Below are 18105 nucleotides of genomic sequence, written 5' to 3' on the forward strand. Positions count from 1 at the left end.
AGTTAGTTTACAAAACTCCCGCCAGAAGTTGGCAACGAACTGCGGGCTTCTGTCACTAATGACCTTATCAGGGAATGAGTGTACTTTGACCACGTGTTGGAATAACAGGTACGCTAATTTCTTGGCGTTTGGTAGTTTTGCGCAAGGGATAAAATGAGCCTGTTTTGAAAAGGTGTCTACAATCACCAGGATCACTGTTTTCCCTTGGGAGGGTGGCAGCTCTACAATAAAGTCCATAGAGACAATAGACCAAGGTCTCACCGCAGTCTCGGTAGGTTGCAGTAGCCCGGGGGGCTTCCCCCCCGATTCTTGGCCATGATGCACACTGGGCATGTAGAAACATACTCGGAAATGTCTTTTTTCCTTTGTGGCCACCAAAATTGCCTATTGACCAAGTGCAGGGTCTTCACATATCCAAAGTGTCCTGAAAGTTTACTATTGTGGCAATCTTGCAGCACTTCTCTCCTGAGGCTCTTAGGTACATAGAGTTTACCCTCGTGGTACCAGAACCCTCCTTGCCCTTTATGTATTCCTTCTGGTCTCTCAATTCCTTCTGCCTTGACTGCCTGTATCAATCTCTGACCCCCCCATGGCTCCACCAATTCCCTCTTTTCCCCCGAACAGGTGGTAACCACTCCCATCACATGGCTGGGGGGTATTATAGCGTCTATCACCTCCTCTTTTTGGCTATCATGTTGGGGCAGGTTTGTCCCTGGGAAAATACACCAGGAGACCTTATCTTCAAAGCAGACATTCCTACATTTGCTACTAGTGAGAACTACAGAATAGGTTACATGGCTTTGATGTGCAATACAATAGAATAGCAGTGGGAAAATACAGTTTTACTAAAAAAGAAATCCCATGCTTGACAGGCATGGTGACATTGAGAGCCTCAGCCACGGTGGAAATCAGGTTGAGATAGGCCTCAGAGCCATCAGATGGAGAAAGGCAGTCTGGGCAAGGAGTATTGGTGCTGGAGGAAGCTGCAGAATTAGGATGGTCAGAGTCAGATGACCTAAAGCTTAATGACTCTGAGTCGTCTGGAGCAGGCAGAGGCTGATCTGGAGTCACAGGAAACGGCTGTTTGTTGAGATCTTTCGGTGGAGCTGCAGGAGCCAAAGGCATGGTTGCAGTCGGTGAGTGAGGGGTTCGGATTGGAGATTGGATCAGCGGTCTAGGAGTCGGAGCTGCGTTGGAAGTCGAGGCCAAGGCTTGGAGTCGAGGGGCATATAGAGAAGCATGTCAACTCCTAGGATGCCTGTACTCGGCATAATCATGGTACCAAGAGCGTCGGAACCCTTCATCTGAAAGGGATCTAAAAAATTGTCTGTAAGCTCTTCAGTACCAAGGCGAAGGAGATCTCGAGGCCGAAGAGTAGTCAGAGCGATAGTGGTAGTCATGGTGGAGTTCTGCGTGGATGGGAGAGCGAGAATGGCAGTGAGGAAAATGTCACGGAGGAACATTCCTGTCATGGGAAATAGGTGTCCTATAGTCCCGAGCCGAGAATTGAGTGGACATCTCTCAATAAAGTTGTGTTGAGACGTGGGTGGATGACTCACGAAACTCTCTATACAGGTGAGAAACCCCGATGTCCCAGAATGCCTGGGGTCAGGTTCTAAGATGTCCAATGGTGTGGTACTGTGGACCAATGAAGATCTGGATGGGATCGGAATCACATCTGCGGGCAAAGCTTGAGTAAGTTGGGGCATCTCAGTGATGACATTAGTGGGAGCTATAAGCTCTGAAGGTAGGAGCATCGGGTTGGTAAACAGCTGTGCCGAGGTCGAGGCCATCGGAGTCGAAGTGGAAGTCATCAGATGGGTTGAAGTCGAGTGTCAAGCTTGCTATTTCTAACTACAGATGGGTTGAAGTCGAGTGTCCAGCTTGCTATTTCTAACTACCCCTCCCTTTCCCTTCCCCCCCTGTGTCAAGCTCAACTGATTCTGATCAATAACTGATGGGTTCCTGGCCTGCCACAAGCAGGCCTGGGTAAGATCACACTGAACCAAATGCTGCTAGTTTATTATCCTTTCCTGGCCCCTCTTTGTTTTATGACTGGTAATTACTGAGGGCAAAGCAATCATCACCTTCCCATGAATACTCCTGCGGGAGGAAGCGCCATCTGGGTGATATGAGGCCAAATGTCTGATAACGCCCTGGGAACATATGTAGTTTTGTAGCTTATGTGTGAATGCTTCCCTGCTTTCCTCCCCACTTAGGAATCCCTTTGAAGTGTACCTTAAAACTTATGTATCAATGTATTGGTTTCATTCTTCTCAAGCCAAGGCTTGAGCCAGAGTAACGGTCTATCAATAAACGTAGTCTTTGTAGCAACTTCGACTCATCATTGAATCCGTCTACTTGACATCCTGTGAATGCATAATAAGTCCTTCTCAACCCAGGATGTGTAGCATAACCTTGTATTAAACAGTGTAAAGTGCCTCTCCCCCAGATTCACACAGCCATGTCTTATCAGCTAGCAGGAAATGTGTGAGAAATGGAGATGTTGGTCATAAAAGAGATAATAGTGAGTAGCCTTTGAACCTTCAACCCCATTTACATCCTTATGTTATTCTTTTGAAGTTATCTGTAACTGAGTAGCCTTTGAACCTTCAACCCCATTTACATCCTTATGTTATTCTTTTGAAGTTATCTGTAACCTTGCCTTTTGAAGTAGTCTATACGATACTATGCAACTCTGTATTCAGTATTACTTCCAAGGTTTCTGTCCTTGGAACAAGTCACGGAATTTCAATAAAACAGTCTTTGATTTAAAACAAAAGCTTGATTATTTTGAAATATCGATGCTTGACATTTTGGAAGTAATCTTACTTGGGAATTTAACCGAACTGGCAACTTTCTAACCGTATGGCGGAAAGAACTCCAGACAATGGCAGATTCCCTACCACTCTGGATAGGCTGAGGTGAGCGTAGAGGGAAAGGCGCCAGTGTGCAAACCCTGCCGTGGCACATCATCGACGAGCGTCGAGTCACGGGGAGAGGGTCTCCCCTACATATCCAACAACTGTTTATCACTGTTAAAGTGTGGGTCCCCAGAACCTCCACCCCTGATGGATGAGGCACCGGCTCAGCGAGAAGCGATCCTGGCACTACCATCCCTGCAGGCAAGAGCGGGAGAAGAGAGGGACCCGGATGGTTCGAGAGCTGGGGGAGGAGGTGGTCAATATGAACTGAGACCCGATGAGGAGGAGGATGGAGGTGACCCAGATCAGCCATGCCCGGACAAGGAGGAAGAGGGACCCGATCCTGATGATAGGGGGCTCTTCCAGATGGTAAGGGACAAGATGGCTGAGATGGCCAAATGCCTGAGAGATTATTTTTGTTTTAAAACAATTTTATTCCAGTACATTATTCTTACATTATTAGTTACTTCTTTTTATCTATCCCATATATTACTTTTCTAACCCCTCCTCCCCCCGTTACTTGACCCCCGCCGGTGTTATATACTTAAAATACTAATATTTAAAGGCACCCTTAACTAATAAAACAAAAATTTCTATTTTTCTTTCTTTTAAGACTTAATCATTATCAAAAATTGTCCAATGTCCTTTTATTTTCCACTCTTTTTCTATATAACTTCTAAACTTCTTCCACTCTAAATTTAAAAAGTTTCTAGATCAGAGTCTTTTAAAATTCTTGTCAATTTTTCCATTTCACTCCATGTTATATCTTTTATAATCCAATCCCATTTTCTCTGGTATTCTTTCTTGCTTCCACAATTGCGCATACAATGTCCTAGCAGCTGAGAGTAAGCACCAAATTATAGTTCTATCTTCTTTTGGAAATTTTGGACTTAAGAACAGAAAAAGAGACCCACCGGATCAGACCAGTGGTCCATCTAGTCCAGAATCCTGTCTCACACAGTGGCCAACCAATTCCTCTGGAGGGCCAGCAACAGAGCAGAGAGACTGAGGCCTTTCTAAGAATATCAGAAGAGCCCTGTTGGATCAGACCAGTGGTCCATCTAGTCCAGCATCCTGTCTCACACAGTGGCCAAACAGTTCCTCTGGAGGGCCAGCAACAGGGCAGCAAATGCCTGAGAGATGAGATGCAAGCCAATGCTACTTTCATGGCGCAAGAAATGAGAAGGCAACTAGAGAGAATGCTGCAGCCAACAGATCCAAGAGGAGGGCAAATACCTCCTCCGGTGAGGCAGCCAGTTGCACCGCCTTCTCCGCTGCATCATCCCGCGTGATTATGGGAGAGGGAGAGAACTGGATGCCACCTTTGACGGAGATCCAGAAGAGGTGGAATACTTCTCCATTCAAGCTAACAGCTTCATGCACTACTGGGGAAACACCTTCCCTGACAAATTCAGCAGAGTGGATTACCTGGGGTCGAAACTCAAGGGCCTGCGAGATGATGGTACGTAAACCTGTACAAGACCAGAAGCCCTGAGCTGGACACAGTGGCTGCTTTCCTCAGGGTCCTGTTAACCCAATATGAGGACCCCTTGCAAGAAACTAGGGCCCTCACCACCCTGTGAAACCTACAGCAGGGATCCGAGTTCCAAGCTAACACGGCCAAAATCCGTGGGTGTAACGAACCAATGAAGATAGAGCAGTTCCAGAGGGGCCTGAACGCGATCGTGCTGGATTGGGCGCTGCAGCAAGCACGCCCCACCATGCTGGTGGGGTGGGTGCAACTAGCCAGAGAGGTTGAAACCAGCATGAAATGAGTGGCTCTACAGCAGCAACAGCAGCAAGGGGGTAAGGGCGGACGTGAGTCTCAATCGGGGACATACACGGTTGGTGCCTGCTCCCCAGGGTGGGCCGGAAAGCGTGCCAAAAAAACGTTCAAGCAAGCTTTTTGGAGGTTAGGATCCATTGCTGAGGGCAAGGCCCATGTGTGGCACTGCACAGAGACCACGATGAAGATTACCTGGAGACTGCGTGGGTTAAAGAATATGGGGAGAGGAGGGAGGGTGAACAGAGCAGAGAAGGAGAAAAGCTGCCCATTCTTCCAGCCCACCTTTGCATCAGATGACTTAGCATCTCAGCAACTCTCCCACCCCAGCTCCTCCCAATAGGGACAGGAGAATGGCCAGCATGAACACCACCCTGGCTAGCAAGGGAAAACTCCTCTCCCTGTAGGGCCCTTCTGGGCAGGGAGCAAAAGTGTGGAATAAACAGGAAGCTGTCCCTTGGTCCATGACACTTTGCATTGTTTGCTCAAACTGGCAACAGCTCTCCAGGATCTCAGGCAGAGAGAGGTCTCATCACTTCCCACCTGATCCTTTTAACTGGCAATGTCCAAGTCAAAACCTGGGACCATGTACATGCAGAATCCAGATAGGGGAAGGTGGCACCCACCTTACACTTTTGATAAGGTTTTACATCCTTGTTGACAAATTGGTAAGATGTGGTTTAGATCCTGTTACTGTTAGGTGGATCAGTAACTGGCTGACAGATCGCACCCAAAGAGTGAATGTTTCCTCATCCTCTTGGAGAGGAGTGACAAATGAAGTGCCTCAAGGATCTGTCCTGGGACCTGTTTTGTTCAACACCTTTATAAATGATTTGGATGAAGGAATAGAGGGAACACTTATTAAATTTGCAGATGATACTAAATTGGGAGGGGTAGCAAATGCAGCAGAAGACAAAGTCAAGATACAGGATGAGTAAGATACAAGACAAGCTTACTGGATTGTGGGAACTCTGTTGATGTGGTTTACCTGGATTTCAGTAAACCTTTTGATAAGGTTTCCCCATGACATTCTGATGGGCAAACTGGAAGTCTGTAGACTGGGCTATAGGACAGTTTGGTGGATAGGATAATGATTAGAGGACTGTATCCAGAGTGGTTGTCAATGGAGTTTCATCAGATTGGAGAGAGGCAAGGGTCATTTTGTAGGAAAAAAGGTGAAGGAGCTCAGTAGCATATTTCATTTGTATATGCTCCAGGATCTGTGTGCAGCAGGGAGAGAACTCCCCACTGCATGTAGACCCTGGCTGGAGGTTCAGGAGCTGTGCTCCTGTGAGGTCCTGCTGAATTCAAGCCCTGGAGAGAGGTGTCCAGTGGGGCGCCAAAGGGCTCAGTTTTGTGCCTGGTTCTTTTCAACACTTTTATCAATGATCTGGATGAAGGGGTAGAAGTACTGCTCATAAAATTTGCTGATGATACCAAATTGGGAGGAGTAGCAAACAGCCAGGAGAACAGAGTTAAAATTCAACAAGATCTGAATAATCTGGAGAAGTGGGTGTCAAGCATGCAGGTTCAATGATGAGTCAAAGTTATTGATAGACCGATACTTTGGCTCAAGCTGTTGCTTGAGAATAATGAAACCAATACATTGATACACAACTTTTAAGATACACTTCAAAGGGATTCCTATGGGAGGGGAAGCAGGGGAGCGTTCACACATAGAATATCAAAACTACATACATTCCCAGGCATTCGGCCTTGCATTGCCCAGATGGCTCATCCTCCTGGAGGAGAATTCATGGGAAGGAGCTGATTGCTTTGTTCCCTCTAATTAACAGTCATAAAGCAAGAGAAGAGCCAGGAAAGAATAATAAACTAACAACATTTGGTTCTCTGGAATCCTACCCAGGTCTGCTTTAAGTTAGGCCCTAAAACCATTAGTTATTGATCAGAATTAGCTATGCTTGACAGTAGTGAACAAAGTGCAATTCAACAAAGATAAGTCTTACATCTGGGCCACAAAAATGTGAAGCACAAATACTGGATGCGGGATGCATTTTGGGGAAGTAGTGTATGTGAAAGAGACCTTGGGGTACTAGTGGACTGTAAATTCATAATGAGCAGTCAGTGTGATGCCATGGCAAAAAAGGCAAATTCAGCCCTGGGTTGTATCAAAAGCATCAAAATCACAGAAGGTCTTAGCTCTGCTGTACACTGCCTTGGTCAGGCCACATCTGGAATACTGTGTGCAGTTCTCACTTCAAAAAAAGATGTGGACAAAATTGAGCGGGTGCAGAAGAGAGCGATGAGGATGATCAAGGGCCTGGAGGAAGAACCCTCTGAGGAAAGGCTGAGGAGGGCCTTGGGAATGTTCAGACTGGAGAAAAGGAGATTGAGGGGGGACATGAGGGCAAGGAGCTGTTCAATTTGGCAGCCAAGGATAGGACCTGAAGCAATGGGCTCAAATTACAAGCAGAAAAGCACCAGCTGGATATTAGGAAAACAATGTTTACAGTCAGAGTAGTTCAGAGGTGGAGCCAGCTGCCTAGGAAGGTGGTGAGCTCCCCTTCATTGGCAGTCTTCAAAACATGGCTGGATGATTATTTGTCAGAGATACTTTAGGCTGATCCTGCATGGAACAGGGGATTGGATGAGATGGTCTGTATGGCCCCTTAAAACTCTATGATTCTATGATCTTGACAGGCTGGAAAACTGGACTAAAACAAATAAAATTAATTTTAACAGGGAAAAAATGTAAAGTTCTGCATTTAGGAAGGAAAAATCAAATGCATAATTATAGAATGAGGGAGACTTGCCTTGTCAATAGTATGTGTGAAAAGGATCTAGGGGTCTTAGTGGACGATACATTGAACATGAATGAATGAATGAATGAATGAATGAATGAATGAATGAATGTTTTTATTTGCAGTCAAAGACCATTAATTGTAAGAGTACATTCTCATTAAAACTGAGATTAATTCCAGCACAAAACATGTTTAGACATATAAACCTTTAAAAACCTTTACAATATATAGCAATCCCAAAATTTTAGGTAAGTCTAGAATATCTAATACATACAGGGCTTTTTTGGTAGTAAAAGCCTAGCAGGAACTCATTTGTATATTAGGCCACACCCTCTGATGCCAAGTCAGCCGGAACTGTGTTCCTGTGCATTCCTGCTCAAAAAAAGCCCTGAATATGTATATAAAGTGATTTTGAGTCATACAAGTAAAAAACTATACGTACTCATGATCATGCTTCATCTCGTGAAATTTTACGAAGTGGAAGCAGACTTTGGCTACTGGCCTGCAGATAGTCAGATTTTCATTCATTAGGAGTCTCTCCAGGCATGCCTTCTCTGCATCCACTGTTGGTCTGTTAAGAAATGGGGAAATAAACTTATCCCTGTAATCTTGACAGAACATGAGTAGGGATGTGCATTCGGTTCGGCCAAACCATATATACAGCCGAATCACCACTGATTCGGCTGTATACGGATTCCCATTGAGGCCAATTATGCGGCAGCCGAATACGGCTTGCCGTATATTGCCGAATAGCTATTCGGAAGTATACGGCTGTCAATGGAAAAGGCAGGAAAGTAGCTTCTGCAGCCTCAGGGGAGCTGCTTGCCTACTTTCCTGCCTTTAGTAGCCTCTCCCATAGCCTCCCTGGGATCAGGGAGGGGGGGAGGGGGAAGAGGAGCCCCAGCAGCCAATCCAAAGCATGCATTTGCAAAATGCATTGCAAATGCATGCTTTGCAGGGCTGTTGTGTAGCTGATGGCCCAGCCATCAGCTACATTGTTGTTATTTTGATCTTTTGCTTACTTGGGTATCCAAGTAGAATACTAGAGGGGTGGAGGGGAGGGGGAGGACCCAGGTCTCCCCCCCCCACCTGTGCGTAGGGCCACTCCACAGCTGCCTACCAGAACTCCGACCTCTGGCCAGAGTGTGATGAAGAAGAAGGCCCGCCTTGGGCCCTTCATTGAGGCTGCTGCTGGGGCACACCCAGCAGAGGTGCCATTAGGTGCTGGCACTGCGCAGGGGTCTGCTACTTGGGCAGTCTCTCCTCCAGCTGATGTTGCTCGGCCTCAGCAGCTGGAGGAGGGGCAGCAAGAGCAGCCCTCCTTGGAGATGAGCTTTGGGGACAGTTTTCTCTCCAAAACGATCACCCCAAGGAGGGTGCAGAGTGTTGTGCAGGAGCTGGAGGAGAAGCTGGTTGAGGAGGACCAGCCCCCTTCTTCAGTTCCTTCGGGCACCAGCAGTCCTTCAGAGGATGGCCAGGAGGGGAGGCTGCATGGGGTGGAGGGGGAAGAGATGGAGACACACAAGGTGCCTCCATCTCCGCCCACTTCCCCCTGGTGGCCAGCCCCTCCTGCCACCCCGAGACACGATGCGTCTGCCCCGAGCACCTCAAAGGAGGTGGCTCCGGACACCCAACCTGCCAGTCAGTTTGGGCATCCATTCACCTCTGAAGTATGGAAGCATTTCCAACTTATGGAGGATCCACGTTATGCGCAGTGCAAGCTGTGCAGGGCCCAGATCAGTCGTGGGCGGGACCCTGCCCACCTGACTCCGGGGGGGATGCAGAAGCACCACCCAGGGGTGCTTCTTAAGGGGGAGAAGCAGGCTGGTGCTGTGTTGTCCAGCCAGGAGGTCCATCCCATCGCGACTACCTCCGCTCTCCAGGAGCGTTCTGTGGGAGAACAGGGACGCCAGGCATCTCTGCCTGAGATGTTTGGTAGGGGCACCTCTGTGCCAAGAGGGGGAATCAGGCAAGGCAGGAGGGTGATCGCCTGGAACCTTGAGAGGTCGGTCGCCCATGGGCTTCCATTTTCAGTGGTCGAGAATCCTGGGGTGCGGGGGTTGCTGGAGTACCTGGCGCCCTGGTACAAAATTCCTGCTAGAACCACCCTTAGCAGGACCATTGTGCCAGCTGTTTTCAGGGCGATCAGATCTGTGGTGAAGGAGCATTTGTCCCGTGCTGCCGGGGGGACTGTTCATTTTACCTCAGATATCTGAACCTCCCAACATGCGTTCGAGGGGTATCTCTCCCTGACTGCGCATTGGTGGCAACCCAGAGAGCTGGGTGGGGGTGGCAGTAGCAACAGGCAGGGTCAGGGCCGCCGGGCCGGCTATCGCTGGGCCTTGCTGCACGCCGAAGCAGTTGACGCGCCACACATGGCGGACACTCTCAGAGCCATCCTCTCATGACAGTTAGAGGGCTGGGTAGGCAGCAAGGACGTCGCCATGGGCTTCGTGGTGACTGATGGTGGCTCAAACATCAAGGCGGCTGTCCAGCGTCAGGGCCTAAAACGCCTTCCTTGCGTGGCCCACCTTCTCCACCTCGTGGTTAAGGATGCATTGGGACAGACGAAAAGCCAGGATCGTCGGTATCTAGCCGCGACACATGAGTACCGACTTCTACTCCAGAAATGTCGGCACATCACGGGTCACTTCTCACGCAGCAATATGGACTTGTATCGGCTGCGTGAGAAACAGACACTGACAGGTGTGCCAGGGCACTGCCTGATCGGTGACGTCAGCACACGCTGGAACTCCACCTGCGCCATGCTGGAGCACATGGTGGAGCAGAGAGCAGCCCTGGATGCCTTTGTCTCTGAGACGAGGGTCTTTCAGGATGAGAACCGTCTCACCCAAGAGGATTGGGTGGTCATTTCTCAGACTGTGGAGGTTGTTGGGCCCTTCAAGACCTACACAGAAATGCTCTCGTCTGACACGGCGAGCATCGCACTGGTCGTCCCCATGGTCCAGATGGCCCGTGAGGACCTGGCCTCGTTTCTAGTGCCAGCTCAAGGCCGTGCAGACGTTCATCCAGTGGTGCGCGCCCTGGTTGTTAGGCTGCAGGAAGGGCTTGAGGCCTGCTTTCAGACTTTCACCTAGGATAAGGTCTACATGATGGCGACCAAGTTAGACCTGCGCCTTAAGAGCACAGTCGCCGAGCGGGCCAATGAGCTCGATCGCTGGCCAGACGAGCTCTCCCAGAAGGTCGAGCGTTCCAGGGTCAGAGGGGCCAGTGCCGGTAGTTGAGGAGGAGGGGGTGGAAGCAGCTCATCTGCGACTTCCGCTGCTGTTGTTCATCCCCAGCCTCCCCAGCTAGGCAATGTTTTCCCCCAGACTCACGCCACGAAGAGTGCTGAGGTGACATTCATCTGGCGGGTCGTTGGCCCCTCTAGGAGCACCGAGAGCAAAGACGGGGGCACCGAGAGCAAAGAAGGGTGCTGCGATGGTGAGGGACTATCTTTTTGAGCCCCTCGAGCCACAGGAAGCGTCTCCTTTGGACTACTGGGTCACGAAGGAGGGGGTCTGGCGAGCACGTCTTTTCACATATGGGCGACATTATCTGCCCACATCGCAATCGCCTGCAACCCTAAACAGTTGAGCAGTTGGTCTTCCTGAAGGTCAACTTGCCAATGTTCGGCTCCCCGAACATGGACTTTGAGAGTGAATGAAGTGAGCACCTACTTGTGCCTGCATCCTCTCTTGGCCCGCGCTTGGAAGGTGGTTGTAAAACCTCCTCCAATTGACTCGAGTCCAAAGACAGCCCAAAAAATCACTCACAAATTGATTGGCAGTGCATCCCCCCCCCCGCATCCCTCCCCAAACCAAAAGTGAATGCTGGTTTAAAAACTGCAAAGCGATCCAAATTTCTCCAGTCCTCCATCCACACATGCCTAATAATACTGAAAGGGCCATTGCAGCCCCCAACTGTAATCGACAGCACCCACAGACCCAGCCAGGATAACCCACCCAGTTTTTTTTTCAGGGGCAGGAGGAAGAAAGAGGGGGGTGCCAGTGATGATGACAGGCAGCCAGCAGCCATACCAATGCTGAGGTCCCTCTAGTGGGACAGTGATGCTGGTGTGTTACTGCTGAGCTGAGATAGAAGGAATGGTTGCCTTCCTCTCACATAATCTGAGGCCCTCCCAGTGATCTTCCTCATTTGGGGTGCAATTCTGGCTCGCCTCCTCGTGGTGCACCCTGGGTAATGCAAAAGAGCCTGGACCAGCCAACCATCCATCACTCAAGGTAAGTCAAAATGCTTCTTGCTTTGTGTCAGATATAGAATGATGTGGAGCTAGGTGTGGTGGTCCACCACTTCTCTTGTTTGAGAGTTGTGTTGTTTGGGGCAGGGCTGGAGAGCTGGCATCTGTAGACTGTGTGTTCTGTGGCAGGGAAGCTGGCACCTAAGCAGAAACATTTTCCAGCCAGTGGAAATGAATAGGTAGCAGAAAAATATGTTTTAGCCCCTGACTTGATAAACAAGTTTTTTATTTTTATTTTTATTTATTTAGAATTTATATCCCGCCCTTCCCACAAGTGGCTCAGGGCGGCTTCCAACAATAAATCCAACACAAAAATTAAACAATATTTAAACATGTAAGGAATTAAACATTTAAAAACAGATAAAACCTTAACAATTAATAAATATTCCAAATATATAAAAAGAAATCTGGCAAGTTGCATTAAATTCTCAAGCTAGGTGTAAGCTAGCCGGAAGAGGGTCGTCTTACAGGCCCTGCGGAACTGAACAAGATCCCGCAGGGCCCTCACCTCCTCCGGCAGCTGATTCCACCATGTAGGGGCCATAACAGAGAAGGCCCTTTCTCTGGTGGATTTCAAGTGGGCTTCTTTTGGCCCAGGGATAGTAAGGAGATTTTGTGTTCCCAACCTCAGTACTCTCTGGGGAACATGTGGGGAAAGACGGTCCTTCAGGTAGACAGGTCCCAAGCCATATAGGGCTTTAAAGGTGATAACCAGCACCTTGTACCGGACTCGGTATATCACTGGGAGCCAGTGCAGGGTCCGGAGGCCCGGCTGAATGTGTCCCCACTTTGGGAAACGTTTCAGAAAGCGTTCCCTCAGAAACCCCGAGGTTGATGTTAGGGGGGGCAGTATGTCAAGCATGGTGAAATTCCATTGATAATTGATTGTTATAGGGTCCTGTCTAACACTGGTCTGTGAAGTATCATGGAGGATCCAGCTTTGCTAGTTCTGTTATTCTTTCCCTCCCCCCCTTCTTGTTTTATTGCCTGAAAAGTAGAAGTAGTGAGAAATTAAACTAGCTTGAGAAGAAGTAATCAGCACCTTCCCATACATTCCTGGTAGGGAGTGCGACACATCTGGAGAAAGCAAGGACAGTCCTGATAACACTATGAGAATGTACCCCGCAACCCCATCCTTTGGAATCCTTTTGATGTAAGCCTTAAAAGTATTGTATCAATGTATTGGCAGCATTACTCTCAAGAACCTATTACACAGAAAGTATCGGTCTATCAATAAACATAGTCTTTGTATCAACTTCGACTTGTCATTGAACCCGCATGCTTGACAGTTTGCTCCCTTGGGAATCCAGGTGATGGGGATCCATCATACACCCACTAGTATGGATTTCCAGAGCATCTGTGGGGAGTTGCTGTCGGTATTTGACGGTACTCTAGGAACTTATACCAGACACACACACACACACCCCGTGTCCTTACAAATTAATTCGTGTGCAGCCCATACGGCTGAAGGCCCGGTATGTACCCTTCGCTCTGAAACCTAAAATCGAGGAGGAACTAGATCGCCTCATGGAGCAAGGGGTCTTGGAGCCGGTCACCAATGCATGATGGGAGACCCCTATCGTCACCCCAGTGAAGCGTCTGCATCTGTACAGACTACAAATGCACAATTAATAAGGTGTTGCAGGACCACCCATACCCAGTCCCAGTGGTCAGCCATATCCTGGCTTCCTTAGCAGGCACCAAAATTTTCAGCAAGCTGGACTCGGCTCAAGCATACCTGCAGCTCCACCACAGTGGAGGTGCAAGCCATCGCCACACACCAGGGGGCTTTCTGAGTCAAGCGCCTTCAGCCTCGTCCAACTGGGAAAAATTGCAGCAGAACGACAGCCAGCATAGGGCAGCAATGTAGTCTCCCACAGACTCATTGGGCTGCTGGCGGCGCTCGGAGAAATCGCAGCTGCAGGCCAGGACCCTTGATTGCGGTGCAAACTGGGTTGTGAGGGCCAAGATGATGTCATCACAGGCTGCTGCCTTGAGTGTGACAGGCGCCATTAGACCCTGCACCAACTCTAAGGTGTTCATGCCACAAAAGCTGAACAGCAGCACCTTCTTCTTGGGTCCCTCAACCTTGTGGTAGTTCTCAAGCCAGGTCTCCCATCGCTTGGGGTTGGTGATATCAAACTCTGGAATCATTCCTGGCGTAGCAGCCATTTTGTCAGCAATGGCAGTATGGGGTGCAGAGCTGGATGCAGATGCAGTGAGGTGTGGTGCTGGTTGCTGGGCTTGCTCACCAGCATCCCATCCTCGCCACTATAATATAGTGGGTTCCATGCAATCAAGAGGCGAGGTGGTAGTGAACATAGCTCTTTTATTAGTACAGCATACTATAGGGCTGCACTCAAAGACTGAAGACTAGGCAACAGGGCCAACTACATTATACACACAAGGTTCCCACGCTAGCATGCTATTGGACCATTCAAACCAGCAGGGGCCTCATGATTGGAGCAGGACAGCAGGTATTTGGATCCACTATATTATAGAGCAGTAAAATGATCTTAGGTTTACATTTATGTCAATTTCCCCCAATGTTAACATTTTACTTAGAAAAGTACCCCCCCCCCCTTACTTAGAAAAATACCCCTTCATAATTCCCAGAATTTTTCCATCTGAAGCCTGGAGCTGCACTGGTAGAAATCTCAGGCTGAATCCACTGGGAAGTCTCTCTGCTGCCAGGGCGGTTCTTGTTGACTGCCATGGACCTGGCTCAGTGGCATCCAGCTCCACTATGTCAGGCGTTCAAGCAGCTGATGACTGCCAGGTCAGAGTCCCAGAATGAGATACTTATTTGTGACTATGTGTGTGTGTGGTTAGATGAAATTGCTCACATCCACTTTAGCTTGGATACCAGTTTGGAATAGATCAGGCAGTAGAAGTGTCTAAAGCACAGTCTGCCCCCTCCCTTAATGGTATTTTCTGCTTGGAATATCTGAATGATGTGCAATTTATTCTTGCAGTGCCAAGGTAAGGAAGCCATTCACAAGGATTCTTAATATTTCTCCATCTGAGGAGGAGTTCATGAGACCATTGAATGTGTCTGCCATTCACCCACTACTAAAGAAGCCAGTTATAGGCCCATTGCAAGCCATTTGAGTGCCCTTCCTTGAAGGACTATTCCAGCTAGGCTTGCCAATCCCCAGGTCCCAGCGGGGGTTCTTCCGCTTTCCCAGGCTCCTTCCCACCCCCAGTCAGCTGTCCGGTGGGGGGAAGCCCCGCCCCCACAGCCACCATGTGACTTTCCACCTCCGAAGTCTCCAGTCTCCGATTGGAAAGGCTTCCTCTTGATGGTGTGTGTGGATACTTTGAAGAAGTTGGCAGCAACTTGTGAGTAGAGATGCCAATCCCTTGCTTCAGAGTTGCCAGAAACGGGGGGGGGGGGAGGAGGGAAGGAAATGTCTGCTGGGCACTTCATTATTCCCTATGTGGAGATCGATTCTCATAGGGTATAATGGGGAATTGTTCTGGAGGCATCGGGGGCTCTGGGGGGGCTGTTGTTTGAGGTAGAGGCACCAAATGTTCAGCATAGCATCTAGTTCCTCTCCCCAAAATACCCCTCAAGTTTCAAAACAATTGGACCAGGGAGTCCAATTCTATGAGCCCCAAAAGAAAGTGCCCCATCCTTCATTATTTCCTATGGAAGGAAGGCATTTAAAAAGGTGTGCTGTCCCTTTAAATGTGATGGCCAGAACTCCCTTGGAATTCAATTATGCTTGTTACACCCTTGCTCCTGGCTCCACCTCCAATGTCTCCTGGCTCCACCCCGAATGTCTCCTGGCTCCACCCCCAAAGTCCCCAGATATTTCTTGAATTGGACTTGGCAACCCTAATTCCAGCTTCCAAGCACTCGAACAAAACTGAGTGGTTGACTGTGCTAAAGACTGCCAAAAGATCAAGCAAGATTAAGGTGGCACACCCCTTGTCAGTGGCATAGGGCTCACGCCTAGCCAAGAGATAGTTGGCTGCATTTTGCACCAGTCAAAGCTTGTAAATTGTCTTAAGGGTAGCTCCAGGCCGAACAAACTGCAGTAGTCCAGTGTGGGCCAATATAGAACATGGACCAGCTTCTCCAGTTCTAGGGCTGTTTTCACCTGGGATGGGTGTCATCTGTGTTCTGTCCAAAACAGGCAGATCAGTCCCTACCAGACCTCCAGCATGCCCAGAGTGGGTGTTGGGTGGCTCCTGCCTAAACACACACAACTTCTGCAGTCAGATTTGGTTTGGGTAAAGATCTGTTCGAGCAGGGCAAGAGACAGTGTGGAAACAGGTTATAGTTTCTTCAAAGAGCTCAAAACAATTTCAGTGATTGTTTCTCCTGGCACATGTGCATGCCAACTGGCCTAGAGAAAGATGTCCTGCCCATTTAATAGAGGATTAATTTGTGCAAATGGGCAGTTGAAGCTTTCCACAAATGTGTAGAAACATCTTCCTTCTCTGTATGTGGCCCTAATCTGCTGATTTAACTATCTGTATCTACACTGTGTTCAGAGTTAGATAGCAAACAGGGGACCTACAAGAACTTGGGGCATATAACTTCCCCCTGTATCCTTTCCCACCCATATCCTCTTTTCCTTACCTAGCAGCTTCCAAACCTCTCCCCTTTTCCTGCTTCTATCCCTGCTTCCCACTCACCAGCCAACTTGACCATCACCCCTGGCCATGTCCTCAGCTTTCTCTCCTTCCTGCTCCCTGGCAGCCTCTCCCTGGAAATAGTCTGGCCAAGTTCCATGTTGGCTATCACTGTCGTGCCCAGACAACCTGCATGGTAGCAACTGCTGTTATGTGCGTAGTGAGTCTCCAAATGGTCACTCCTGGTCCTGTTCTCAACTAGTCCTTCTGCAGCGGGGTGGGGGGAGGGAGTGGCATTTTTCCTAAGCTGTTCTGGCTTCTCCCATGTTCTGCCTCATGGCTTGGCTGGGCAATTTTGTTGTGGCTGCCTAGGAACCCCCCCCCCCATGGCCACTACAATCTCTAATGGGGAGGAAGTTGATCACGAGGCTAGACAAGTTGCATCCTGACCGGGCTACGGACTTCCGCAGTTCCCCCGAAACAAGAGAAGCCACTAGGGGATTCTTTCCAGGGGATCCGGTATACGCAAAGAACTTTGCAAGCGGGCCGGAATGGTTAGCTGCCCGGGTGCTGCGGGTCACCGGGTCTTGCTCCTACGAGGTCTTGTTGGAGGGGGGCCAGATCCTAAGGAGGCATATTGACCAGCTGCACCATTGCACATTGCTGGAAGAACCGACAGCGATCGGGGGAGTGGGAAGTGGGGTAGTACTAACAGCAACACCCCTGGAAGCTGCCCAGCCTATGCCGGCCGCACCAACTACGCGGGCGGAAAAGCACCACAGCGGAGGGAGCACCCCTCCCCTCAAGAGGAGATTCCGGAACAGCAAATGGCGATGGACAGCCCTTTTCCGGCGTCACCCCACCATGAGGAACCAGCCACCCCGCCAGCCATGTTAGCCGCTCCAACTCCCCAAATAACCCCGAGGAGGTCAACCCGGGAACACAGGGCACCGGCCTACTTGAAAGACTTCGTGTCTTGAACTAGGGGGGAGGAGTGTTGTGTCTTGCATTTCAGTTCCGAAATTACAACACAGCGGATGCTACGGAGGTGATCAGTGGAAGTCCACTGGTCCCCGGATGTAGCTCCGCAAATACGCTCCTCCAATCAAAATCTGTGGCGGGAAGTTTAACTGGCCAGGATTGGACCTGACCAGACTGAGGGTTGTTCCGGGGTATGTATATAATCGGGACCCAGCCCGCGTTGCCTTGCCTTGTGATGTACTCGTTAATAAAGCATGTTGCCTTCAACATGCCTCGTCACTCAGTATATTACAGAGTCCCAACTCGGTGCTCCTGAGTCCAAGCAGCTGCAACCTTGCCACACTCACAACAATGGTGCCTCACCTCTTGAGGTCCTGCAGTGCCTGTCCTGTGGCTGGGAACAGGGCTGGTGAGTGGGGAGCCTGGGAGAGGGCCAGATTTGTGGGCTGTCAGACCATGCTTCATTGAAGTCACTTTGCTTTATGAATGTATTTAATCCCTGCTTACTAATATCATTACTGAATAAAATTCTATGCTACTAACATATGTGCCCTGCAAGGAAAAGAGGGGGTGGGAATGGAAGCTGCCAAGACTCCAAAGGCCAGTAAGGCCTTTGAAGTGTTAAGCACTCAGCTAGCCTCACTGGCGCCTCCCGAGCAAAGCAAGGACATCACCAAGGGGGGGAATGTAACTATCACCGGTGAAAGATAAGCGGGCGTGTGAAAGTGTTACTTGCAGGGACAACTGTAGTTTTATTATGAGAAGTAGTTTAAAGCCCAAAGCCTTTGAAGTGTATTCAAGCTATCTATT

General features: G+C 49.3%; 1 protein-coding gene across 1 annotated transcript in view; it reads left to right on the plus strand.

The window, feature by feature from the left end:
* Positions 1-1398: 1398 nt before the first annotated feature.
* The window catches only part of NOTCH1 (notch receptor 1), a 461593-nt gene continuing 444886 nt past the window's right edge, over positions 1399-18105 (plus strand). The window contains exons 1-2 of the mRNA XM_060250659.1: positions 1399-1437; positions 1773-1782. Coding sequence (XP_060106642.1) covers positions 1399-1437; positions 1773-1782 — 49 coding nt within the window. The remainder of the gene's footprint in view (positions 1438-1772; positions 1783-18105) is intronic.

The sequence above is a fragment of the Heteronotia binoei genome, chromosome 12 (assembly GCF_032191835.1).
Source record: "Heteronotia binoei isolate CCM8104 ecotype False Entrance Well chromosome 12, APGP_CSIRO_Hbin_v1, whole genome shotgun sequence".
Classification (NCBI taxonomy): domain Eukaryota; kingdom Metazoa; phylum Chordata; class Lepidosauria; order Squamata; family Gekkonidae; genus Heteronotia; species Heteronotia binoei.